Source organism: Parambassis ranga, chromosome 3 (assembly GCF_900634625.1).
Source record: "Parambassis ranga chromosome 3, fParRan2.1, whole genome shotgun sequence".
In the NCBI taxonomy this organism is placed as follows: Eukaryota; Metazoa; Chordata; class Actinopteri; family Ambassidae; genus Parambassis; species Parambassis ranga.
This window is the reverse complement of record NC_041024.1, coordinates 11,592,291-11,618,526: the sequence shown is the minus strand read 5'-3', so window position 1 is coordinate 11,618,526 and position 26,236 is coordinate 11,592,291. Positions and strand designations below refer to the sequence as shown.

Here is a 26,236-nt window from a genome sequence, read left to right as displayed (position 1 = left end):
GTGAGGGGAAGGAATGCACTTCCTGTGTGCGCGATTCTGCCCTCTGTGATCTGTGGCTCGACTGTCACCAGTTGACTTATGATGCCACGTTCACTCCCTCTGTATGAGCGACCTCGCTCTCCCTGTCCCCAGAGAAAATTTGTCTTAGCCGCTCATTACCAGAGGCGATAGTATCAGGGAGCTGTTGGGTGGGAATCCTGAATTAAGATCTATCCCTCCATCCATGCACTGTCCTGTAGAGGGTCGCAGGGGGCAGGAGCCTATCGCGTCATTCATCGCATCGTCATTGGTTGAGACTGAGGTGGTATGCACTCTGGACAGATCATCAGTTTATTGCAGGGCTAACACAGACAGCCATTCACACCCACAGCCAGATTAGTCACCAGTTAACATGCATGTGTTTGGACTGTTAGAGGAAGCTGGAGAACCAGAAGGAAATGGATGTAGACACTGTAAATATGTGATTAGTATAATCGATAAATCCAAAAAAGGCTTTCGATGAAGTGTCTTTTATATGAAGGCAACTGCAGTGACCAATGTGAATTTGGTCAGACAAAAAGATGTCAACCAACTAATCGACTAAGAGGCCTCAGCAGCCCCTTTGCTAGAGCCTTGCTGCCTGCAGCCTGCTAACATACTAACCCATGAAGCATTATTGTGCAAAAAAATTAAAGGTTAAATCAGAACAAATTCAAATTGAAGTCACTGTTTATAAAGTCAGATAGTAAATGAAATTATGGATAAGATGGATAGACGCACCAAACTTTCACTGTTGTAGCAGCAACGTACAGGTACTCAGCACACTATACATAAACCTATAAAGACTGAAAAATATATGAAATATATATAACACATAAAGTACAATAAAATACAATAAAGTACAAAAATAAAAAAAATAAGTTGTATGTATGAGTGCATTCAGTGTCCCTGATTGATACCTCTTTCTGTATGATCAGCTCAAACCTCGTGTGGATTTTAAAAGGTGCACACATGCAGCGCTCCTGTGTTTTGGTGTGTTTTGAGAAACAGTGACAGGGCCTCACTGCAGCATTAATGACGTCTGTGATAAAAGAGCTTCCCCCTCTGGGGCTCTGGTACATAATCCATTCCCAAAATACCTCTGCAGCCGAGCATGATGTATGTTTTTCTCTCCCTCCTATGAAATGTATGTTTAACACATACAGGAACTGAGAGGAAAAGACATTTTAGGCAAAAGTGACACTCACTCCAGCTTCTTCTTAAAGGTCTGCACAGACAATTTCTTTTAAGGGATCATTCTGATGCCTGTAAAAACAAGTTGGAAGCCTAATCAGATAAATTCATCATCAGCTGTGTCACTCTGTAATTACTTAACTCGATTGACCTGTAGATGCTGAATGAGTTTTTTCAGTGTTGTGCAGTTATGTAAACAGTCTCTGTCAGGCCCCAGGCAAGAGCTGAGAACACAGAGTGTGTACATGTGTGGATTTATCTCTTACCGTGGCCGTGAAGTGCTCTGACAGACCTGAAATATTAGATCTAAATGGCTTTTCCATGTTAAGATAAGTCATTCCCAATATACTCCTAAACATAGGAGACACAAATGTTTCCCACTGTATTGATGACACATGAGAGCAAAACCTGAAATTCCATGTTTGGATCAGCGGGCGTTGTGTATTGTGATTGAAGTAGCAAAGAAGAGAGAAGAATTTAATGAAATATGAGAAGTCTGTGTTTGAGAGGAAAGAATGAGAAGGGAGCCGAGGAAAGCTAGACAATGGCTGAAGGCTTTTCTCAGAGTTGTGGTGAATTAATCAGGATTTCTGCTGCTGCTGGCTGCTATTTATTTCTGCATCTTATTTCCCTTGTGTGATTAAAAAGCACAATATATGAAGTGTCCCATTTATGTTGAGTGTGTGGTGTTTTGTCTGTCTGAATGGGAGGTGCAGCAGCTGCAGTGTTGTGATCAGTGATTACTCTCAGGTAGAATTATTACCTCAGCACATTTATTTCATTCAGTCCTCCTGTTATTCCCAAACACTTTCCCCTAGTGCAGGTCTGGGGCAAAGCCAAAACCACGTTTTAATGACACAACCAGTCTCCCATGTGGTATTTAACTCGGAGCTGGAGTGAAATCGACACACTGTAAACATGTGAAATGTTACTGTTTTTCAGAGTCCAGAAAGATGTGGCTATTACCAGGGTCTGACCAGCTGATTTTTACATCAGTGACTCTCTCATGAATGTTTACACCCACATGTAGACACTCACATTCTCATGCAGAGTCTCATATGCACAAACACCTGCAGGCTTTCGCTTTCTCTGTGCACAGCTTTGATCAAACTCAGACGTCATTGTGGTTTTAATAAGAGCAGTTCCCACAGGGAGGCCATTTCTCATTGTAAAATGGCTTCTGCTGTTAGACTACGAGCCGGTGGCTGGAGATCCTTATAGACAGGAAGTGAGGAAAAACCATTTGGGGACTGAGGGAGCGAGCAGGGAACATTCTGCTGAAGGATAAAAATACATACATGTCCAGCTTTCGGTGGCAGACCTATAGGTCTGTATGCATGTTTCTATGTGTGGTTTTGACCACGGGGGCAGTTGCAACATTGACGAATGTGTTTGTGGAGCTTTGTGGCACAGCTGGTGTCTGACGGCTATGGTTCAGGATGTTCTTAGTCTATGTCCTCTGTCTGTGGGATCAGTTTTAACCAGTCCAGGACTGATCCAGAAACTGCAGAGCTCCAGGTCTTTGTCCTCCTCCCTCTCTTCTCTCTTTTTTTGACTCTCCTCCTCTGGGCTTCTCAGTCTAAGCCTGCTGATCCCATGTTTCCTGGAGCATCTGCCAGTTCCAGCCTCACACACATTAAACCAGACCTGGCAGACCTATGAGAGCTAATATGTCAGGATTAGCTCCCAAACCTCCACACATAACAGCTCTGCACAGACCTCACCTCTGCAGAAGCTGTGCCTGAGACATGGTTTCATAAATCTAACTTTTACGAGTGTAATTAAATAGAAACCAATCAAAATAATTTTAGTTTATGTAAATTGGTTTTAATTATTTAAGGATTAGCTCTTTAGTTACATAAATTCTCCTCTGACATGATGTTGCTCAGCCGTATGAGACACACAAGGCAGAAACATCTTATCAGGGGAATCATAATTGCTGCGATATTCTCACAATATTGTTAAACTCCCACAATGTGGGGGATATTTTGGCAGCATAGATAAGGTGCTCAAATTTACCATATTAGGTCAACAAAATATGAATAGAAAATAGTTTTTCCACTGGTTTTTGGATTATTGCAGAAATTAAGCTTTGTGGCAAACAAGTAAAAGACATTTTGTTCGGTGAGATATACACATGGTTCCACTTTTATGACTGTTGTAGCCTAAATGAAAGTTTACGGCTCTTTCCTCTTTGGCCTTGATGACAATTGTAGTCATATGTAGTGAAAGTAAAATGTGAAAAACATAACCTTATGTTGGACATCTTAAGCAAAAACCTTTTAAAAAAGGGGCCTCATCCACAGACACTGTACTTCTCCGCCCGGAATAGTACTACATTGACAGCCTCGGTTGTTGTGGCCTTTTTTTTACCCTCGTCACCCCTCATCAGTTCTGTGCAGGTGGCTTCCTTAAATGGAAAATTATGGGCAAGGAAGTATGCTAATCACAAACTGCAAAACATGCCCCTGTCAATGTAGAATGGTTCTGAATCACACACATACGCAAGGTGGTCAGAGCAAAATTGGTGTGTGCGCAGGTTTAATGAATTCCACTGCGATTTTAGCATACACACTAATTTTGTGTGCAAACTAAGAGCATTTCCACACACATATTGGGGAATGAGGTCTATTGACTGTGGGACAGGGGAACCAGAAGTGCTAAAATGTCAGGGTGGTCAGGGTTTTAGGACCCTTCCTGCAGCACCAAATACCACCACAGTGCAGTTTCTATGGTTATAAGTGTAAATCATCTTCAGATTCAGACACTGTCCAATTAAAATATTTAATTCAACATATTTGGTTGGTCAGTATCTTACCAATGAAAGGCCTAAGGCCAGAAAGTATTTTCTTCTTTTTTATGAGCCATGAGTCTGAAGTTTTGGTTTGGATCTGACGGGGGAATGTCCCTCTCTCTTTCCAAAGTTGAGTGGCAACCTCTGGTAGTGCAGAGTGTTTTCACTGCAAGTTCATTTTCTCCCAGGAGTGTGCGGTTGGGGAATGAGTGTAATAGATCCTTTTGGTATCAGTGGTGTGTAGGGTTGTGTGTAGCCTGTGGCGAAGGTTTTCTGAGATCTGTGCCCCATCACTCCCTGTTGGAACTCGTCAAACCCAGGAGACGGGATCTGTTAGGAATTATCAAGCCCTCCTCAGGCAAATGGAAATCAGACTGGCCAAAGTAAAGCTGCAAGTGCTTCACGTTATGAGTGAACTGGAAAAGGCCTAAAAAGACTGTGGTTATTGTAGCCTTTGGGTTTCACTGGTGTAATTCTATTTTGCCCTGTTGAGAAAACACATTTTAATCTTGGCAATTTGACTCATGGGAAGTGAAGATGAAAAGGCCTGTGGCAAACATGTAGCCCCACTGAACACTGTGGAAAAAGCTGTGGGAGCTTGTCATATTTCTCAGCACATCGGTGATGATACTGAGATTAGCTCTCTGTATGTTGCTTCAAACTACAGTCGTTGAATTTTCTCTGAATGTTGAGGTCACATGAAGGGAGTAGCTTGTGTTTACTTGAAGGTTCTGTCTGCTGTTGATGACAGTGACCATGAAAAACATTCCTCATTATAAGTGTATATATCTCAAATAAAACCAGCTTGCATACCATGTTTGATCCCAGGTCTTGCTCTTGATCCATACTGATTTAGTGGTCTTTTTTGCTTGTGTGTGTGTGTGTGATTGGACCCGCAGTTTATTTTCACTCTGTTTGTGTACATGGACTGGACAGTATGTGGAAGACAGAGGGGAGGAGGGTCAGCCACTGTCAACAAGCGACGGATCGTGAGAAAGACGGGCTGCTATTTGTGATCTTGATGTTATACCACAGCTGTCGAAGTTGAACCGAATTGCTGCTTGTTCCTGTTGCGTCAACAAGCCTCCAGCTTAACTATAGCAACATGTCAGAGTCACGCCAACCCCTGCAGACAGAGAAGAGTAATAATGCATTTTATTGGGCTCACCCTTCCTCGTTGTGGTCTGCAGTATATGGTGTTAAACTTTTAAGTGGGAGAAGTGCAGAGGTTGTTGTGTTGTGAGGTCTTTTGGAAAATCTGTGAAAAGTCTGTTGGATCCTTCTGTATCTCAGATGAGCTGCAGGAAGAACAAAGAGTCAAAGTGCTTAGCTGTGCTGTTATGCCTCATATAGTAGTAACTATTTCAAGGAAAAGAGGATCAAACAGTCATTTAACTCGTGGAAAGTGCTTAGTGATGGAAACACGCTGTTTGTGTTCTGATAGTTCGGGACGTAGCCCAGTTTCTGATTAAATAATGATGACTCACATGTTATGAAATGAGGAATATTGTTTCAGCTTTGTGTGACTGATTTGTGGTGTGATCGATGTGTCTTTATTTTCTTATGCTCCTTCATCAGTACCCTGTCCAGCTGCATGCATGCAGTGGTTGCCCTGCTCTACCCGTTCTCCTGGCAGCACACCTTCATCCCCGTCCTGCCAGGGTCCATGCTGGACATCGTCTGCTGTCCCACTCCCTTCCTGGTGGGGCTGCTCTCCAGCTCGTTGCCAAAACTTAAAGAGCTGCCAGTAGAAGAGGTGAGTCCAGCATCCCCTCATTCTCTGCGACGGTGACTTTGATTGCAGTTTGTTTACATTTCGGTCTGGTATCTGATTGCTCTCTGTATTCCTGTTCTTTGGAGTTCTGGATGTTACTGTCTTGGCTGATAAATTCCTACAAAAATACAGATTCAGAGTAATTCCATTATGAACTGGTGGCTGTAGCTGTGTCTGGTTAACCTCTTCTGTCTTATTATGTTAGGGAACTACCCAGGTGACTGAAGAAAAGAGTTCTAGACTGAGGTCACGGCACATTCTAGACTTTAATTCAAAGTATTTTTTGTTGTTAAAAATAACTTGTGGGATACAAGTTCCTCAAAAATGAAAGAAATTACGAGGCATTTTAAAATTTCATTATGGCATTATGTTTGAGTCAACTGAAAAGAGCTTTAAAGTGAAGTCATAAACCTAGAAAATTCTATATATTTGATTCATCTAAACTCTTATAGCCCCTTACACAAGTAAGTCCGAGTAGTGTTGGTATGCAGCCAGCATCAGCCAAAGACCTCCGGCTTCCTTTTCATTTTGGTTTGGTTCACAATAAATATTTTGGAAGAAGCAGCTGGGTGAAGCAATGCCCTTAATTACTTACATGTGCATTAGGAGTGTACCTGGCTTGTTCTTGGAAATGATTGAAGCTCAGCACTTTCTACTTCTACATTAACCTGTCAGACTAGTGAAACGAGTGAAGGTGATCATCTCTCTTCATGTTGCTGATTGAGTCATGAAGACAGGCCTGGATTTGTTATGCTGTAGCTTATCTGGTAATGTGGGTGTGTTCTGAAGAATGATTTGTTCCTCTTCATTCTTTGCAGGCTTTAATGGTCGACCTGGGAACTGACCGCTTCATCCGACAGGTTAGTTTACACACTGGAGAAAAAAAACAACAACAAAAAAAGAGGAACATAAGCCTCACCTGACCTTAAAGTGAGACTATGTGGCCTTGACATCTTAGTAAAACCCAGAGAGTACCAGGCGATGTGAGTGTGGGCTGAAGGGGAAGATTGTGTTGTTTCAGAAGTTACACAGTTTCTCTTTAAATGACTTGTAAAACATGCGGTTCTGTGTTGTAAGTCTGAGCCTTTGAAAGTTACTCTCCAATCACTGTTGTTTATCGCTGGTGACTGCAGTGTTTCCAATTGTTTATAGATGGACGACGAGGCCTCACTGTTGCCACGGAAACTTCAAGCAGCTCTTGAGCAAGCGCTAGACCAGAGGAATGACATCATCAGTCAGGACTCTGACAGCGAGTCAGATGAAGGTGAATAAATGACACATCACTTATTACAGATGTTCTCTCGATGTTGATTGGCGCAGCGGTGTGTGCAGTGGTGGGAACATGCTCAGTCAGTGTGTCTGTGAAACTCATGAGGAAATGACATCAATACCACACAAACGCTCACCTTAGAGGTGAGGTAATGATGACATGTGTGTGTTTCCACCACACTAGCTATTTAATCAACAACTTATATTATATGTCAACACTTCGTCTTGGGTTTTGTCAAATTGCATGTGTATGTGTTTCGGGACACATATATCTCCCATATGGTCTAGCGGTTAGGATTCCTGGTTTTCACCCAGGCGGCCCGGGTTCGACTCCCGGTATGGGAACTTATTGTTTGTTGAATAAGGAGATAAAAAATGTATTTGTGAAAAGCAGTTAAACAAAGGTGTGGTTAAATAGTTGAACTATGGCTCTACATAATATGTTTACACAGGTACAAGCTGATGTGGTTTAATGTGTTGAAAGACTCACTCATACTGATGTTTTTCTTGTTTAAGTAGAGCTAGTTCAAGCGGTTCTCCTCTGTCTTCTGTCTACAGAATACAACTCCCTGAACAGCCTGGTGTCAGAGACCTTCATCCGCTTCTTCCTGGAGACTATTGGACATTACTCCCTGTTTATCACACAGAATGAGCGTGGAGAGCGTGTTTTCCAAAGAGAGGCTTTCCGCAAGTCTGTGGCATCAAAGAGCATTCGGCGATTCTTGGGTGTCTTCATGGAGTCTCAGATGTTTGCAGGTTTCATTCAAGATCGGGAGCTGAGGAAGACACGGGCTAAAGGTAGAGTACTCTCAAGACTTAATGAAAAAGCTTATAGCATTTAGCACTGTGAAGGGGTGTAAAGGAATGCACTTACACTGACCTCTAGTGGCTGAAAGCTTCTTCTCTCCATCAATGTTTTTCATGGCAGACAAAGCTTTTGTTCCTGGAAACTGAGACATTTTGTATTTTCTGTTTCATCTCTGTTGTGCTGTTGACAGGTCTGTTTGAGCTGCGGGTGGATCAGTACCTGGAGGAACTGCCAGACACTGAGCAGAGTGGAGTCAACAAATTCCTAAAAGGCCTTGGTGAGTTCTACAGCAGACATCTTCAGGCTGCATAGGAAGATATTTCACATATTTTTTTAGCAATTTTGCAGAACATGTTGCTGTTAGCTTGCTAAAGAGAGCTTCACAAGGTTAATAATATGCTTCGACGCTTTGTTAATGGCCCTCTTACCTTCACAGACTCTTAAAGGTTGTTTAAACATTAACTGCTGAAAGAATAAGAGGTTACAAAAAAAGGTTTAAATGGACATTCTCGATTGTATGAGTAATACAATGATCAGGTTCCTACAGGGCTTTTATCAGACAAAGCTCACGTGAAATGAATGTTTTTGTTTTACCTGTTTTCAGGAAGTAAAATGAAGTTTCTCCACAAAAAGAACTGAGGGGATAACTGAAGATTTGACGTCTCAACTCTCAGCATCCACGTGATTCTCAATTTTATATATATTTTGTCATCATTTTCTAATAAAAACATGTACATATGATTTCACTGTAAGCTGTGATACTCTTCAGCGTATGTTTATAGTACCTTATAAGACAGCGATAGCAGGACGGTACACAGTGAGTGAGTCACAGAGTAACCACTGATGTCCAGGTGTGCTTGTGGAGAGCGTTGTCAGAGTGTGTGAGTGAATGTGACCTGACACGGCCGTAGATGTACAGTTCATGTGGTTTCATGTTTGCATTATTTTACGACTGTTGTCCTCTGTTTAAGGAGCGGAAAACTTATTTGAAAACTGTACATCCATCAAGACATTGAAGACAATGATTTGAACTCTTCATAGAGACTTTTACAATCTGTGTTTTTTTATTGAAATGGACATTAAAGTGCTTTAAATGCCAGAGAGTGATTGTTTTAATAATGATATTTATGGTTAATATGTTGTTACAGCTTGTTTTTGCCTTCATCTTTTTAATCACTGCACAGCTTTTATTACTTTGTTTTGTTTCCTTAAATCAAAGCCCAGAGAGTAGTGATTTCACATTTGGAAACTAAAGTATGTAATTCTCATTCTGCCAGATGACATAAAATTGCTTCTTTTTTTACATCTGACATCTCAATGACAGCCTCCCCCAAAGCTATGTGCAATAGGAGTGGCTGGTAGGATCCCAAAAGGCGCAGTAGTCTAGCACCAGCTACCACATGCTGCTGCTAACCTAATTACGTCTGTGCACATCACTCTGGTGGCTGTCACTGCCATGCTGTTATTATCTCTCCTAACCGAGAGCCTCGCTGTTGATTCCAGGTGCCATCTTACTTTTCCTCCGCCTGTGTCCTTTATAGCAATTAAGAGTGACATTTAATGTGAAGTGTAATCGTGTATGTGTTTAGGTTAAAGATGCATACCCACGATTACTGCAGCAGTGAGAAAAGTATTTAGGCCTTTACGTAAAAGGTAGTAAAGTTACACTATAAGAGGTTATTTCTATTACACAGTCATACATTCAAATGTTAGGTTAAATAAAAGTACATTAAAATTAGTGTATATGAAATATTTAGATAAAAAAACAAAACTGCTGCATTCATCAACATTTATAATTAGAAAACCAAATAATATTACATTTAGAAATATCCAGCTTAACTAGTACATGCAGTGTTGAAGAGAAGCCAACTTTCTTTCTGTTGTGTGTGGTTTAAATTTATTGTTATATTAAGATTAAGATTCACTTTATTAATCCCTGTGGGGAAATTGAGTAATTATGTATTTTTTAGTAAAAAATTAAATTAATCAAACTAATGCAGTTAGTTTTTTAGTAAACAGTAAAAGTGTATTTTTTAAACACTAAAACATCTTTAATTATGCAACATTAAAGCTTATAATTGACCTATTTGTGTTTCAGAATTCAAGTGCAATATATGAAGTAAATGTTCGGTGATGTTCTAGTGTTTTTGCTTTAATATATCACTGCTGTCTCAAAACTTGTTAGAATAACTCTGCTCTTCTTCTCGCCTGAAGTGTCACTCTCCAGCTTTGAGAAACGTCAGAAGTATTGCATGAGCACGAGTATAAAATCTCACGATTAACTGCGAGACTTGGAATCTCCAAAATTTTGTCCGGGCCAAAGAGCGACATCCGATGGGGGGATCGACACTCGGAGATGCGCGGGTCAAGGTAATAAAAACAGAACTCTTTGCTTTGTGCAGACACACACACACACACACACACACAGCAGCACATGACGTGACTGACAGGCGGACAGAAGCGGAGTTTCTCTGCCGACAGTCTCTCTTCCTTTGGACCGAAAACAACACACACGCGCACACATGTTTACCTTGATAGGATGTTACGCATCAACAGTGACATGAATTCGCACACAGACACAGTTCCTGGATGCTTAGCGCACTAAACTATCCGCGTGCTGACTTTGTGTTTGCGAGCTTGTCCTCCTGTGTTGTGGATTGCACCATGATGCCATGATAGGGGCGTAATCTCATGCCATGCGCACTTTCTAAAAAATAATATCACGCTCGGTGATGCGCTGGAGGTGAGGCTGCTGATGCAGAGGCAGGCTCTGTGAGGATGCGGGGGCACACAGGCTCTGCGTGCTGACTGACAGCCTGCTTGTTATTAATCGAGAGTGCGTTAATAAAGTGCTGTCAGACTGACGCTTCCATGCACTGATGGAACAGGTAGACAAACGTGTCACATAGCAGAAGGAAAATACTGGAAATCCCACAATACCAAAGCTTTATACAGTGAGTAACATCACGGCAGTCCGTTCATTTCATGCTTGTTTTCTAATGAGGTAATATTTCTGTGTTGTTTATAATGAGTGAACTACAGCATAAAGTATAATTGTAGCAGGCTTTATGATGATAACATCATTTTATTTTCATTATGAAGATTAAAGTGAGGGTTAAAGAGTCACACTGTGATTTTGTCTGTGGCCTTTGGATGAATTCAGCTTCATAAGGTGTTTGATCATGGAATATTCAATCCTGTTAACAAAACTTTAAAGTAAGCAAGTCAGTCATGACCTGTCTCTACATGCTGTAATTCTATTACAGCACAGATTATAGATTATAGATGATAGTTTGAAGAGCTCTGCACCCTCCTGTCCTCCTGCTATTGAATGCATTGTGCTGGGACTTGTCACCATGGTAGCCAAGAAAATGGCAGAGAAGCTTTTTGCGGATAGGAGGCATTTTGTCTCCATGTTGTGAATCATTTTAGTCAAACAGTGACTTATATCAGAGTTAAAGTGACAAAGAAAGATGCACCAGTCTGCATTTGGTTACTTATTGTCAATAACCTTGTTAATGTGTGAGACATGTTGACGACTTCAAGCTGTGTTATGTATTTTCTATATACATGCGTTATTGTTAAATTAAATAAGCAAAATGTGTGAATCACACTTCATACAACAGTTCTGCCTGCATCGTGTGAAAAAGTTCATTTAATTATTTATTTATCCAAAACAACTGCACACTGTGATACAAAGCCAGAGGTGGAGTTTGGACTTCTTCCATCTCCTAGTGGCCATAAATATATCATTGCCTCTTTAAAATGACTAAAAGGAATATTTAATGTGTTTAAAACAGGAAAGAGAACGTGTTTCTGTGCTGAACAGAGAATGAAGAGTCTCTAGTTAAGAGAAGTGGGTACAGAGTAATAACTTAGGAGTGGTTGAAGATAATCCTGCTTCCTATGTGACCTCATCACCTCAGTGTTAATAGATGTTACATAGGAGGTGCTTTCAAGGGAGAGATCATGGCTGCTATTATTGTGACGTCTCCTGAGATGGCATGCATAGCTAGAGCAGAGCAGGGAAGCTGACAGCAGGTTTCAGTGTGAAACAGAGGGTGCAGAGAAAGCACAGTTTAAAAAAGCTTTGGAGCAGAGTGAACGATACACGGCGTGCACTACGACTGGCTAATTGTGTTTTAAATTGGGTCTTGGAGCGCACAATGGGGAATGGGATTGCTCTGCACTCCCCACCGAAGCTTCCGAGGATGAGAAAGTTGTCAGATTTGTAGGTCAGGCTGCAGGGCTTGTTGTTAGGCAGACTTGCTTATAGGTCAAAATGTCACGGTGGTTAAATTCAGGGTTAATTTTGGTGGTGAGGGCTTTTCGATTGGTCTTAACACGGCCCTGTTCTTCAGTTTTCTTTCACACATCATCATGCAGATTTACAGTCATAATAGTATAAATACCCCCTCTGAGAGTTTCTTCCTGTTTTTCTCAGTCAAGTTATTTTCTCTCCTCTCATGGTGTGCGTTGTTCATTTCATCTGTCATCTTGTTTTATAATCTTAATTGATTCCCCTGTGTTAAAGGGAAAGAACAGCAGTGTACCTTGGTCCCTTTTGGAGCTTAACAGAGCCTGACCTGGTTTTGGTGTGCTACGTTAGAGTGTAGCTCCTCTGGGATCTGTCCCTTCCTCATGCTGACAAAGGGAAGAAGGCCACAGCTGGCCCATCCGAGCCCAGCCTAACTTATCCCGACACAACCTGAGCTTAACTTCACCTAATCCTGCTCCACAGCACCCAAAGGTGTCGGCACCTCCCTCCTTTCCTCATTGTAGGTCACTCGGTCTTCCTTCCTTCCTTCATTTTGGAAAAGGCTGGCGGGGATATTTTGCCCTACAAAAAATAATTATGTTATCTCCCTAATTCCCAATTATTATGCACAGGCTTATTTAAGAAAAAGGATTAGATTCTCTCTTTTTTGGTGGCTGCACCAATGAATGAATCTGAGCCTGACACTTCTCTCCTTCGCTGCAGTAAGGGGTCCTACACTTGGATGAACTGGGGGAGGAGAGAGCACAGTGAGGCTGTCATGTAAGCCGTCTCCTCTGGGGCCACCTCTCTGCGCGCACTGCTTCCTGCCTCAGGTAGCTGCCTCAGTGTTTCTGCAGCTGAGGCGTCAGGCTGACTCTCTCTCTCTCTCTCTCTGAGGAAAGCAACACATCCTCTCTCAAAGCGCTGAAATGGAGAAGGTAAGCTTTCTCTTTCACCATTGTTTCCTATCTTAATTGTAACTTTCTTGACACAGCAGGAGATTATTTCTAATCAAACAGCATGAATCTTGACTTTCCACACTGGGCCTCAATGTTAAACGCTGGCATGTTTCCTATGTATTTGTTGCTGTCTTCACTCTCTTCACTCCTCTAAAGTCATGTGAGGACTACCCCTGTCATTGCCTTTGGGCAAGGCACATGCTTTTAAAAGTGGATTTGGTCCCAAGGTGCTGTTCACTGGAGGTCAACTTCAGAGGACAAATGTCTCCACAGGGATCGATTAATCAAGTATAGCTACATCCTGCTAGATTTCTTCTTTTATTAGCTTATATCTGACATAAAAGATGTTTTAATGATGGGATTATTATCCATTATTGGCTTGTTTATACATGTAAAATGGCTCTAGCCTCTCCTTTTTTACACAGGACAACTTTAAAGCAGCAACACTAATTTTTTCCATTTATGCCACCTCATCTTTATATCACATAGCCTTACGTGAGAGCATATATGTGCATGTCATCGTTGTGTATCTTAAACAGTCGAGTTTTTTTTATTTATTTTTAGAGCTGTGCTGAGTGCACAGAGCCGACGCTCGCACACAGTCTGTGTACACTCTGCAACAAGTGGCTGTGTTACCAGTGCACAGATGTGCATCAACATCAGAGAGCTACTGCCACTTCCCAGTATGCTGACTCACACCAACAACAGAGGCCCAGTGCCACCCAGTGTCCTGATCTGCACCAGAGAGGCTCCAGCTCCCTGCCTCCTACTGGACAAGGCAAGACATTTGTTTATGTATTCAGACTTTGATGTCTTCCCGTTTTCAGGCTGGTATGACAGGTCATTATTGGGCCCTGCTCTGTTTTGTTTTCTGCACTCAGGATGTGTGTTATTGTTAATCATGTTTCAGTAGAAACCACTACAATGAATAATGTATGATAGTGACAGTTGATGATAGTTCCTGGAGATCGGTGTGTTTTATTACTCCTATCTTTAACACATGGCCCAGATTCTGAAGTGCTGGGATGATTTCATTTTTGCTAATATTAGTGTGTTGCTATTTAAAGCCCCTCAAGTCTGCCCGGTAGCTTTGTTGCCAGCTGCTTCTGCAGGTCTGCATTGCACAAGTTGTCAAATTATAATGAGTGCATCCTAGACATTTTTATTATGATGTGGGAGTGTTACTGTTTGGTTTGTGTACTTATGAGAATAACCGTGTGAATGCGCTGACTGACAGGATGTGGTCAGTCAGATCAGGCTGGTGCACACGGGTTGATGCTCAGCTCTATACCACAGAGATCTTTGATGATCTGCAGGCAGGTGGGGGGTTGGCTGAGATGAGGCGGCCAGCAGAGAGCAGTAGGGCTGTGTTTAGAATCAGAATCAGAAATTATTTATTAATCCCAGATGGAAATTGCTAAACAAGCCTCACTAGCCTTAACCACCTTTGGATGCAGTCAGATGTACAAAAGTACAATTTACAGTACTGAAATGTTGTTTACTTTCTCTTTTGCTTATGTTTAACAGCTCCATTGTAACCCCTAGGCTCATATGAATGCTTAATTGTCAGTAGGTGTGTTGTTAGCAGAGCTTCCACAATGCTAACAATAATTCTTAATGTCTGGAAAATGTGGAGAAAACAAACATTCTCACTCCAAACTAAGTTTCTCATTGTGTTTTAATACATCATATCAACATGCTATGGTTAAAAAATAGAGAATCACCCAAAACGCCAGGCTGTCAAACAAGACAAGAACATCATTTTAAGTCACTTATAAACTAACTAACTGCCACTTAACTATGCCTGCTCCTGCTCTGGGTGTGAAATGCCTGTTGCTAATACTTCACACTCCATCTCCTCACCCTCCTCTCTCTGTTTGCCTTTCAGGCCCAGGGTCATATCCTTGGTCCCTCCTCATGTGCCACTCTCACAGACAGGAGCCCTTGGAGCTTTTTTGTGAGTCATGTGACCTTCTGTGCTGTAGCAGCTGTCACCTGTCCTCCCACAAAAACCACAGGTCAGTCCTCAGATAGAGAGCACAAGGACACTGCAGAGAAGGGCTAAGTGCAGGTTAAAAACTTGCTCTGAGCAGTATCGTTCTTTAACCGCCTTGTCACTTCTGTATCTGCATACACTACCCTTGGCCAGCCTAACAGTCATTAAGTATTCATACACTTTTGTTTTCTGTGATGTTACAGCACAGTAGCTGCCTCGAAGGTCACCTGCATAATGTCTTGTTCTCAGGGGGAAACAAATTTCATTCTGCTGTTTCTTTATGCCCAGAGAATACATTAGTAAACTTTCTGTCTTTGGATGTTTTTGATCTCTCATCTGTTTAGGGTCATGCAGATCGATAAAGCCCTACAGGATCAGCAGTGGCTCTTTCAAAGCCTGATGGTGCAGGTGGAGGAGAGGAGGTCTGCAGTGGAGAACAATGCTAAACAGATAGAGGACAGGTAAGTTTCAACTCACACACGTATCATAATCCAAGTTTAGAGTTTAGAACTATTTATGCCACAACTAATCAATATTAACACTCTAAATGCAGCTTTCTGAGGACAGACTAAGACATTTCACCCTCTTTTTCTGTCTGTGTAGACTTCATGGAGTAAAGATTGCACACAGGAAGGCAGAGAACCAGATTAAAATGGCAAAGATGATTATGATGAACGAGCTTAACAAACGAGCCAACCTATTAATAGAGCAACTGGAGGTAATTACTTTCTCTTTCTTTCTTTCTTTCTTTCCTTCTTATCGTTCAACCAGCCAAGAATCTACATGCTACAGGCAAATAATGGCCCACGATAATCTGTTAAACCAAAATCTCAGAATCTGTCAAAAAAAAAAGTTGCTGATAAGACAGCAACCCAGCTGCAGTGTTTTCAGTCATTACTCATATATTTATGCAGCATTTTTTTTATCTTTTTTTTTTGCAGAGGATTTCAGAGGGCTTTCAGCAGCATCTGGATGACCAGCTGCAAGGTGCAATAGAGATATGTGGCCAGCTGGACCACATTCAGAAGTTCATCACCTGGGCTATGACCCATCACTGCAGAGGCCCGGTGCTCTTCAGCAGGGCCCTGGTATGCAAACAAGACAGTCAACAGACATGCGACGTCTTATTGTAACACATACCAAGACCCACGGCAAACGTGCATATGTGCATGTGCACATTCGCATAAACACAGTCTTTGGGGAAGTAAAATTACAGAAGTGGCTCTGTACCATGCTGTCTTTTTTAGAATTGTTTTAGTAAACCTGAGAATTTTCTTCAGAAACACAGAAAGCCACAGAAAGCCTGCACTGTGTTTACTGGGACTTCATGGCTGATATTCACATTTAATTTTTTTTACCCCAAAGCCTGTATTCACTGGTGCTAAAATGCATGTTTTTGTTAAAAGGTCAAAATCATTGTGTATAGCTCTCTTGAAAATGATTGTTAGAAGAATTATCCTTTAATATAAGCTATTTATTCTTGCTGCAGATTTCTCTCCAGATGCAGCAGTTGCTTGAATCATCACTCCACTCAGACTCATGGAGTCCTGTCAAGATCAAGTTCAACTGGGACGCAAGTTACTGGACGAAGCAGATCTCCTCTTTAGGTAAACTGAATCTTGTTTAGTCATCAGTTTCATCAACAGTAATATTTTCACACCTTATACTGAAAAGAGCTCTGACTGTGACTCTGCTGCTCTGCAGGCCAGCTGACAGTTGAAGGGGGAAACTGCATTTATCCTCCAGGGTTGGCCTGCTCGAATATTATGAGGCCACAGCCCATCACCTGTTTGGCTGTGCCGCCTGTGTTTCCCAGAGGACGAGAGCGAGGCTGCGGGTACAAGGCCTGCTGTGAGCCCCAGATGTGTTGCTTGCATGGCGTTCCCCCTCAGTCAGATCTGCCCAGTCTGGACAAAACCCAGCTTGAAGCCACACTTTATAACTCCACCTGCACTCAGTCTTCTCTTATTTCCGCATCCCTGCACCAGAGCCAGCAGCTCCAGCAGTGCTGGGACACGGAGACCTCATTGCCATGTCCTCCACCAACGTCCTCCTCCACGATCATTGGACCCACCCAGCTCAGAGGATCTGCACTTAAGACACAAGCTCCTGACTCACAACTGTGCTCTCAGTCTATATCCTATCTCTCCTACCAGCAACACCAGAGAGAAGCTCTTCCAGACAATCAGGTTCCTCTTAATGCAGACCGTGGCAGATCAGGCCATTGCCAGGGGAAGCTGTCAGTCAATGCAGCTCTGCAGCAGGATCTCAGCCACACAGCTGTGGACAGAGTTATGGTGACTGAAGAGCGCTGGGAAGACAGATGCAGGTCAGAGGAGACCTGTGAACAAACAGCAGTGGTTGAAAGCAGAGAGGTGCTGGAGGAGGATCTGCAGCAGGACAGGAGGAAGCAGAATCTCACCCAGCAGCAGCTTCAAGTTTCTTCAGCAGCAAATCTAAGAAAAGAACAGCAGAGGATGAGATCTGCAGTGACCCTCAGGGACCACAGAGATGGCAGGGTGAGAGATTAACTCGGCAAATACACCATGATGTACACTAATGACCAGTTACAGGAGAAGCAAATAAGATATTTTAACAACAATAACAACAGCTAATGTCACACTCTTAGATAGACTTGAACAGTTTTTATTAGAAAAAAAAACAGGACATTCAGCATTGGTGACATGATGGTCCATCTATAAACTGTGTTATAGCAGAATAACAGCCTGCTAACACTAAACTGTTCATATCAGTCAGACTTTCGTGTCCACTAATAACTTCTTGAAAACAACTTGACAAAGTTCTCAACTAAAGCAACAAAGATGCGAACACAGTTTGACACTTTGCTTTGACATCAAAGAGAGCCACATGGTGGGATATTGTGCATCTCTTTACTTGGTTTTTCATTTCACACGTGGTTTTGCAAAGACGCTAGGGCCTCTAAAAGGTATTTTTTTAACTTAACACTCACCTCATCGCATGGTAAACCACACAGCGCCGTTTATACACACCTCTCAAAAACCGCTACTGAACGGTCAAGCCTATTTCCTTTGAAAACACAGGTGTTCAAACACTTGTTGAGACAAACAAGACAAGGTTGACAAAAACCAATTGTATACATTTTGATTTGTGGCACTAACATCCATTAATGTATGAAGAAGCAATACTGTATTTTAATGCAAGAAGTATCACTTTCTACAAGCCTGAAAAGGCTGAGCAGAAAAATCTAGAGTGCTGTTCATCATAATAACACTTATTTTAAGGCAGCCTAAACTCTAAAAATTCTCCAGATGCATGATTTCAAGCACAAAGACTTTTTACATTTTCAGGTTGCAGCATCTGAAAATGATATAAAACCACTTGGGCACAGTCATTTATGTACTTAACCTGTCATTAATGAGGCACTGAGGGAATAGTAGGAGCTGCCAGTTTGATTTTAGCTCCAGTTTGCACTAAGAACCCCCCCCCCCATCATTCCAGAAAGAAGGATTATAGTCTATTTTCCGCTACAGTCTCAATCCTACACACCTCTCTCAAGGGGCATAGATCAGGTAAGTGGTTTAATCGCATGATACTTAGGAGCACGTGCTCAGCTTCAGCCTGGCCTGGAAAAGAAAAAAAAGAAGAAACAAAAGGGAAGAGGAATGTTAAATGATTTTTAATTCCTCCTGCTTACACTATAGCTGAACCAATGTGTTAAAAAGCTGCTTGGGACACCTGCATAAGTTAAATTGTAATGTAAAAGAGTAGCAGTATGGCTTAATCAAAGCGCCACATGAAGCCCTAATCTTGGATTTGCATATGATAATTGGCACGGTAACCAAACCTTTCATTGCCTGTGCAACAACACTAATATATGCAGTGTGTTTGTAAGGACTGAGTTGTTTTGAATCATTCCCAAAATAGGCTTTGTTCATTTTAGTGCCTGTGACACTCAAGGTTGTGTCCACAGTGAACGTCCGACTCTCTTTTTTCCTCTCCTTTCAGTTGTTAATGGCATGAACAGGTGCACCTGTGCATGCGATGCAGCTACTGAAAGCCTGCTCAGTTGTGTATGTTTGTGTTTCTGACAGAGATCCACATCCCTGGAGGTGCCAGTGACAGCCCACGAGTGTTTATCTGATGTGCAGAGCAGCAGGCTTAGCCCTAATTCAGTGTGCATGAGGAGGAAGAGACGCTCCCAGAGCATCCCGACAGAACTGGCAACCCCGTCCAGCAGCCCTTACACTGAACGGCCCACAGGATGCACTAACAACCAACAGGCAGGAGCTGCAAATAAGGTAACACTGCATCACAATGTAATCACACATTGGGAGGAACTGAGAATGTCAAAGAATAGAAATGATCACAGCAGAGATATGCACATTCTATGTGTGAGTCCTGGCATTACAAACACTAATTAAAGTCCTCTATTCATACTCTAACCCACGATAAATGTACTGTTTATTGCCATGAAACAAAGCAAAATTGTACACTTTCACATTTCCAAACTTTTTTTTTACATAATTCAATTGTTATTGTCTTTGTTATTTAACAAAGGAACATCACAACTTGACCTCCTGGTCAACAAAAAGCAACAGCAGCAAGGAAAATAATGAAAAAAACAAAAGCAGGCCAAAGGTCATTCAATACAGCTCAGGGAGATACAAGAATCGATTTCTTCTGCTAGTTAGTTATTTTTAATAAAGCTTCTTGCCTGTTGTTCAATTCAAAACTTTTATTCATTTCGCGGCAGCCACTCATCAATGGGGAGGGCATGTCTTCATTTCCAATGTCTGAGAATAACCCTGCACCCTGTAATAAGTGCCAGCCTGCACCACTGAGTCCTATGGACCCAAATACAGTACAAATATTTTTTAGCACAGTTGCATTTTAATGATGAGAGCAGCTTAAGATTATGTCGTGTAATTATGAGCTACCAAGCAGAAACGTTTCTACAGAATGTAAACAATCAAGGGAGTGTGGTGTTAGAAATACGTGCTTATCTGTGTACAGGGGGCCCTTGCATCTTGTAACTTAAGGCTTGATTAGTGGCTGCTGACATGGCACAACCACCACTGTCACTGTCGACCAAACTGTCTGTGTGAAGTAGTATTGTGCAATGAAGGTGCTACATTTCAAGAAGAACAAAAAGGACAGGAAATAAAATTAAAAAAGGTCAGATAATCTGTTCTGTAACAGAAGCTTTTAAAGCAGCAGCTTTAGATATAAAACAAATAAATGTATCAGAACATTTCCATCAGTTTTTTGCTATTTAAAATATTACATTGTCCTTAATTGAAGGAATTAAACTATAACTGTCAAGATTTTAAAAGTCTAGACATGATGTGTTTTCTTTTTTTAGTATGACAGCATGGACCCCAGGCAGAGGAGAGCATCAGACGGGGTGCTTTGTGTTGTCAAGGAAACTGCGCCTGACAGAGGCCCTTCCAGAGGACACCTGACTCCTTTACTGTCCTACAAGACGGAGCCAGGTACAGAAAAATACCACGAGGTTCATTTTAATGTGTATCTCAACAGAAACCAACGATTGTAAATGCATGCCCATCTTTTTCAGATCATCTGCTTGTTTATGTAAATGACACAATTGATCATGATGCCAAGGAGAAATCCAGGGTCTCAAGAATCAACAGGTGTGTGATGTCTGAGAAAGGAAACCACTGTATATTGAAAATATAGTTTTCAATAAGTTATTGTTCATCCTCTTATTCTCTCTAAAGTAATAGAGATGTTCAGAAGGACTCAGGAAGGTCCAGGGTTCCAGTGGTTTGCTTAGAGCGTCTTAAAATACTTGTGTCTCAACTGCCACCACATGGACGGAGACAGAGCGACCCTCTTCCTGCCAGCGGGATGGACAAGAGTGAAACTCTCCCCCAGCAGAGTACCTGGAATGACGTGGAAGTATGTCCTTTTTACTCATTTACATTAGAGGTGGATGTTTGAATTTTTTTAATGCCCTCAAAATTCAGAAGTTACTCCTCTCTTCTCCTTTCCTATCGTAGGCAGTCGCTGGGTGCTCTGAGGCCAGGAGGGCCACCCGCTCGCTCACAGCGCCGCCATATGTAGAGCGACAAACTCGTCACTTTGACAGCCACAGCAGGAGACTTAGCTCTCCAAAAACATCCACACTTCCCTCCACTGATTCTAAATATGTACCACACAGTTACTCTGCACTGGACCTGGACTCAGACTCTGATCCCAGGTCAGTCTCAGAGGCTGCTGACGTCTCTCTGGTTGATCCAGGCCCGCAGTTAGACTCAGATGATTCCCCAGATTCTGACCCACATGCACAATCTTCATCTGAGGCTGAAGTTGATTGTCTGGCTGAAGAGAAATCAGTGGCTGCAGGAGAAATGAGGCTGTGTGGGGATTCGGAGCCAAGTCTTGAATATGAGGCAGACCAAGAATCCGATGCAGGAGCAGGATCAGAGGAATGCCATGGGCTCGATGCTGATGCGGAATCAGAGGATGCTGAAACAGAATCTGACATACACCCTGACTATGACCCCACTTTCCAGGTCGAGACTGATTCTGATGCTGTGTCAGATCAGCCGCCCGACTCTCAGGGCTCTGTAGATTCTGAGCTTGAATCTGAACCTGAACTGACAACTGACGAGCCACAGCCGCTCCGCTCAGACCTGGAAGAGGAATCTCAGATTGGTCCTGGTCAGAGGCAGCTTCTGATTGCAAACCCCGTGCAGGACAGTGCAGAGATGGAAAGTGAGGACTTCTGTGCTGTGTGTCTGATTGGAGGAGACCTGCTGTGCTGTGACCACTGTCCTAAAGTCTACCACCTGTCCTGCCATGTCCCGCCTCTGCTGAGTTTTCCTTCGTAAGATGCTTCACATGAGACGTAAACACTGTCCCCTCATGTCCTTTATGTGTTTGAAGCTAACTGTTGATGTGTCTTATCCTGCTCAGAGGTGACTGGGTGTGCAGCCTGTGCAGAGAGGTTGAACAGCTGGAGGTCGAGTACAATTGTGACAATGAGAGAACATCTGGAGAACAAACATCTGCACATGGACTATCTGCATGTGACCAGAGAGTAGGTCATATTAGAGGCAGCATTAACAAGTCTAATGAAATGGTCTGAGGTTGGTTTTCTGTCTCTGTGTTCCTGAACTTTTTATCTGTTTACAGAAATGTGAGCGGCTGACTCTTGTGATCCTCAGTAACATCCTGAGTGCTCCCTTCCATGAGCCTGTCAGTCCACTCGTAAGTTCTTACAGTCCAGTCACAGCAAGCTCATTTTCATAATACAGTAACATGTATTTTTCATTAAAAGCACACAGAAGCACCATGAAAAGTTTTAACCACGTTTCGACACAGTAAAGCAAACCTGCTGCTATATTTATCAGGGTTTGCGGGCTTAGAGGTTCCCCTGTGGGGTTTATCTGCAACAGATTTCGTTTTTCATTCCCTTTTTCTCACCAAAGCTTAATGAGCACACCCTTTGCAACAAGTTTTATTCATATTCATCTTAATAAAATATATTTTTTTAAATATGAATATGATCTTTTAAATAATTTAAAGCATTCAGTTTAATATTATCACCTACTGCTTTTATTCTTCTGCAGAATGTTTTCAAGCATCATCACCATTAGCGTGCATGTGTATCTTAAAATGTCACTGCTATTTCATGCAGGCACGCCATTACTACCAGATCATTAAGAGGCCAATGGACCTGTCTGTGATAAGGGCCAAACTCAATAAGGGGAATGCCCAACATTATATCTCACCGGAGCAGTTTGTTGCTGATTTCTATCTCATGTTCCACAACTGTGCAAAGTTCAATTATGTAAGTTAAAAACATAAATTCTGTGCATTTCTGCTTGTATCATAATGCTAGCTTACTCACCATTATACAGTACTGACAGTGATGTGAGTGTAATAGCACCTTTTTTCTCTGACCACAGCCAGACTCTGAGGTAGCACAAGCAGGTCGCAGCCTCGAAGCCTTCTTCACCACCAAGCTGAAAGAAGTTTTCCCAGACAGAGTGTTCCCTTTGGCCGAGGTGGACTCTGACAGCGATGAGTATGACGAGGCCTACAGGGCAGCTGACAGCAGTTTCCCCTGGCCTGAGAGAAGGGAGCAGTGTCTCAGGAAGAGGAAGAGGAGACAGTCTCTCAAGTCAAGAAGACATCACTTTTAGCCACTGTTGCCAGAAGTGTTTTCCATGTAACTATTCTCTGTTTTGGTTTTTTGTATTCTCCCCCCCACATTTTGCAGCATGTGGGGCCTAAAAAGTGATACCTTCCTGTAACCTTAAGCTAGATCTTGTAGTTTTCAGTAATGTGGCAGTACTGCCACCCAATGGCAGCTGAAGATATTAAAAAAATCTTCAAACATATTAAGTACTATTAATACCGGTACAGAGTGTGCACTTCATTGTAGGTAGATACACTGTGTAGGTACAAACTGCTAGAATGATTCTGGACAGACTGGTGGTTTGCTTCTGCAACCGTAGACGTAACATGTAGCAGGAAGATGAGGCTGTTATTGTTTTTTGATCATATCACATTGAGGATTTGCTAATAATGCACTGAACTGCTTACTGTTTTATGTATTTACCTTACATATCCTGTGTCAAATGATTTGCTGTACAGAGAGGATACTGTAGTTAATTTGCATCTTAATGAAGTGGAAGTCTGTACCTTTTTTAAGATAAACATAGTGCTGACAATACACAGTACTCATAAATGTTAAACATGCTCATACATGTCCAGCTGTATAGAACTTTACTTGTGGCATTTTAATTAGAAAATGATTGCAGGCAATTGTTTAAGGTTTGCTTACTGATATATCAATAAGGATATTATTGGCATAAATGGGGACATTAAGCAGTGTTAACAGTACTTAACGTAACACATGAAGAAGAGTTTTAATGATGCATTTAGTTCTGTAACATTTCTTCAGAAATATGTTGTACTCTTCTAATATCTCAGGCGTAGTTCCAATGTAAGATATTGATCTCAGTCAGTATTGTTGATTAAAAGCATGTCATCGCTTTTTGTAGAGCCATACAGTTAAAAAGAAAATGTCATTTTATGATAATGCTGTAGCACTTTTTCTGTTTTTGATAGAGGTTACTTGCTTCAAGAAGCTTAAACTAGACTTTACTTGACATTTATGATTATTTCTGCCCATATAAGTAGGGAATGTACAGTTAATGTTCCCATTAATCTTCCTTTCTACTCGGTAGATGTACTTATATTTCCTCTTATTTCAGGGAAGACTGAACTGAACTCTGTGTTTCAGGAAAAGTTGTTCTTTTTTCTTTTTTTTTACTGTAACAGCCAATGATAAATGCACATATATTAATATCAATTAAATGCCATCAAGGAAAAAAATGCATGCAGTAGATCATTTCTTCCAAATGCATCTCCATTACATCATGTCTCCTGACAAACATGACTTTTGTCTCCCTGGATATCCAGTTCCATCTTCTGCTCTAATTTCATTGTGTCCACCTGATTAAACTCAGCGGTCATGATGTTGATTTAAATACTCCACACTGAACTGCCTCTCTGAGATAATAATCACAGTGTCTTTGTGTTGGATTATGATATTTATGGCGTACTATTTGTGAGTTTATTGTCAGTGCAGACTAATAAAAACTGAATTACAAGGGAGGAGTGGATTAGAAAATATTTTCGAGCACACAAAAAACTGAATTTGACAGATGGACAGAAACATATTTCCATTGTTCAATTAAAATGCAGTATAACATTTTCTCAACATATAATTCACAGTTTTTTTCGTCTGTGCTCATAAAGTTACAAAATATGACGCCATAGATATTATATTATTATTGGTTTGTCTCTTTAGAGGAATGCTGGATAAAGCCATGTCTGTTTTTGGACTTTTTGTGATATAATTTAAAATCATGAAATAAATTAGTGGAGCTCTGAAGTAGATTATAATGTCTTCTTCTTGCCTATTTTTGAGGCCTTTTACCCAGTGGAGACCCCTGTCCAGCTCCTGCTTCATATGACCCACACACAGAATGGTGGAAAAAAGCTGTTGAATAAATGATCTGAACCTGCATTATTAAAATGTATTTACCTCAACAGGTAAATAGGTTTCTGTAGAAAGGTGTATGCTCCACTTCATTACAGATGCCAAGTTGCTGTTTGACTTCATATAATAAGGACAAGGATTGGATGGTATCTAACACTGCTCACTTTCTTCTGAGGATTAAACACATACAGCAATAGCTGTTCATACTCACACTGTTTTGGTCAGGGGGTCATCTGTGAACAAGGTGTGTGACCTCTCAGTCAGCAGACATGGAGTAGAAGATTACATGATAATAATGAGATGCTGCTGTGTCCCTTGGTGATCAACTAAAAGGCCAGACAAACAGAGCAGGTTGTAATCAAAGGTCTGAGGAGCTTTATGCAGGAGGGGGGGGGGGGGGGGCTTGCTCAGGTCAACATGTATGTTATAATATATATTATCATATCATTTGTAAAAGAATACTGACTCTCTTTTTCTCTGCAGCTCTTCTGGGGCCTGTCCTGACAAAACGTTTCATTGGTGAGAAGGCTTCCACTGCCAGTATGTAAACACACGCATTAAAGCTATAATGTTGTAATATCATACTGAGATATATTGTGTATTGCTCTCAGGGGTTTTTCCACTGTGTTTCTCTTGGCCTTGTGCTAATTACATTATATCAATTTAATATGATTTAACAAACCCTTCTTTTCAGGCTGTTTCATACGTGTTTGGAATCAGTGACGTGCACATTTTACCACCACTCAGTATTTATCTTACAGGCGGTAATAGAATTACAGCTTGCATGGTGTGTATAACATTTCAATCCTTTTCACTTGTGGACTAAATTAATTAGCTTCTTTTGCCCCCTCTGAGCAATCCTGCACCACATTAAACACAGAGATCATTGTCCTGTAGTGTAGCTGAACTGGCACCATGCAGGAGTTGTGACCTCTGAAGAAGATTGGTGGTTATGTGTTCATTCTGCATTTATATAAACGTTCATGTTGCAACAAATGATTTTACTTGTGCAGAGACTTTAGCTGGAAAAAAAACATTACCCATGTTTCTCAGGTGAGATGTGATATCCTGTTATTAATTGATGCACTCACTGTGTCCTGAGCGGTTCTTTATTTATTGTCATAATTATTTCACTGTGTTTTCCA

The 26,236-nt window shown here is 41.6% G+C and overlaps 2 protein-coding genes and 1 non-coding gene across 5 annotated transcripts in view; all 3 read left to right on the top strand.

Annotated features, from left to right (window-relative positions):
• dennd2b (DENN domain containing 2B) overlaps positions 1-8,960 on the top strand; it is a 39,755-nt gene extending 30,795 nt beyond the window's left edge. For both annotated transcript variants that reach the window (XM_028401095.1, XM_028401094.1), the window contains exons 15-20: positions 5,585-5,762; positions 6,599-6,640; positions 6,933-7,044; positions 7,608-7,847; positions 8,048-8,134; positions 8,462-8,960. In XM_028401095.1, the coding sequence (XP_028256896.1) occupies positions 5,585-5,762; positions 6,599-6,640; positions 6,933-7,044; positions 7,608-7,847; positions 8,048-8,134; positions 8,462-8,496 (694 nt within the window). In that variant the 3' untranslated portion in view covers positions 8,497-8,960. The remainder of the gene's footprint in view (positions 1-5,584; positions 5,763-6,598; positions 6,641-6,932; positions 7,045-7,607; positions 7,848-8,047; positions 8,135-8,461) is intronic.
• trnae-uuc (transfer RNA glutamic acid (anticodon UUC)) lies at positions 7,323-7,394 on the top strand. The gene has a single exon. It is a non-coding gene; the product is annotated as a tRNA-Glu (tRNA).
• Positions 8,961-10,167: 1,207 nt separating the features above from the next.
• On the top strand, positions 10,168-24,402 carry trim66 (tripartite motif containing 66). 2 transcript variants are annotated; one of them, XM_028401092.1, is made up of 18 exons: positions 10,168-10,227; positions 12,839-13,053; positions 13,639-13,852; positions 14,963-15,092; positions 15,415-15,531; positions 15,674-15,788; positions 16,012-16,158; positions 16,560-16,677; positions 16,775-17,589; positions 19,144-19,350; positions 20,415-20,544; positions 20,628-20,703; positions 20,791-20,971; positions 21,073-21,902; positions 21,992-22,115; positions 22,211-22,285; positions 22,716-22,868; positions 22,987-24,402. In XM_028401092.1, exons 2-18 carry the CDS (start codon positions 13,045-13,047, stop codon positions 23,221-23,223), a joined length of 3,678 nt encoding a protein of 1,225 aa, XP_028256893.1. In that variant the 5' UTR covers positions 10,168-10,227; positions 12,839-13,044; the 3' UTR covers positions 23,224-24,402. The 2 variants fall into 2 exon arrangements, with proteins under 2 accessions (XP_028256893.1, XP_028256894.1); XM_028401093.1 differs by lacking the exon at positions 10,168-10,227 and adding an exon at positions 10,691-10,811.
• The last annotated feature ends 1,834 nt before the right edge of the window (positions 24,403-26,236 follow it).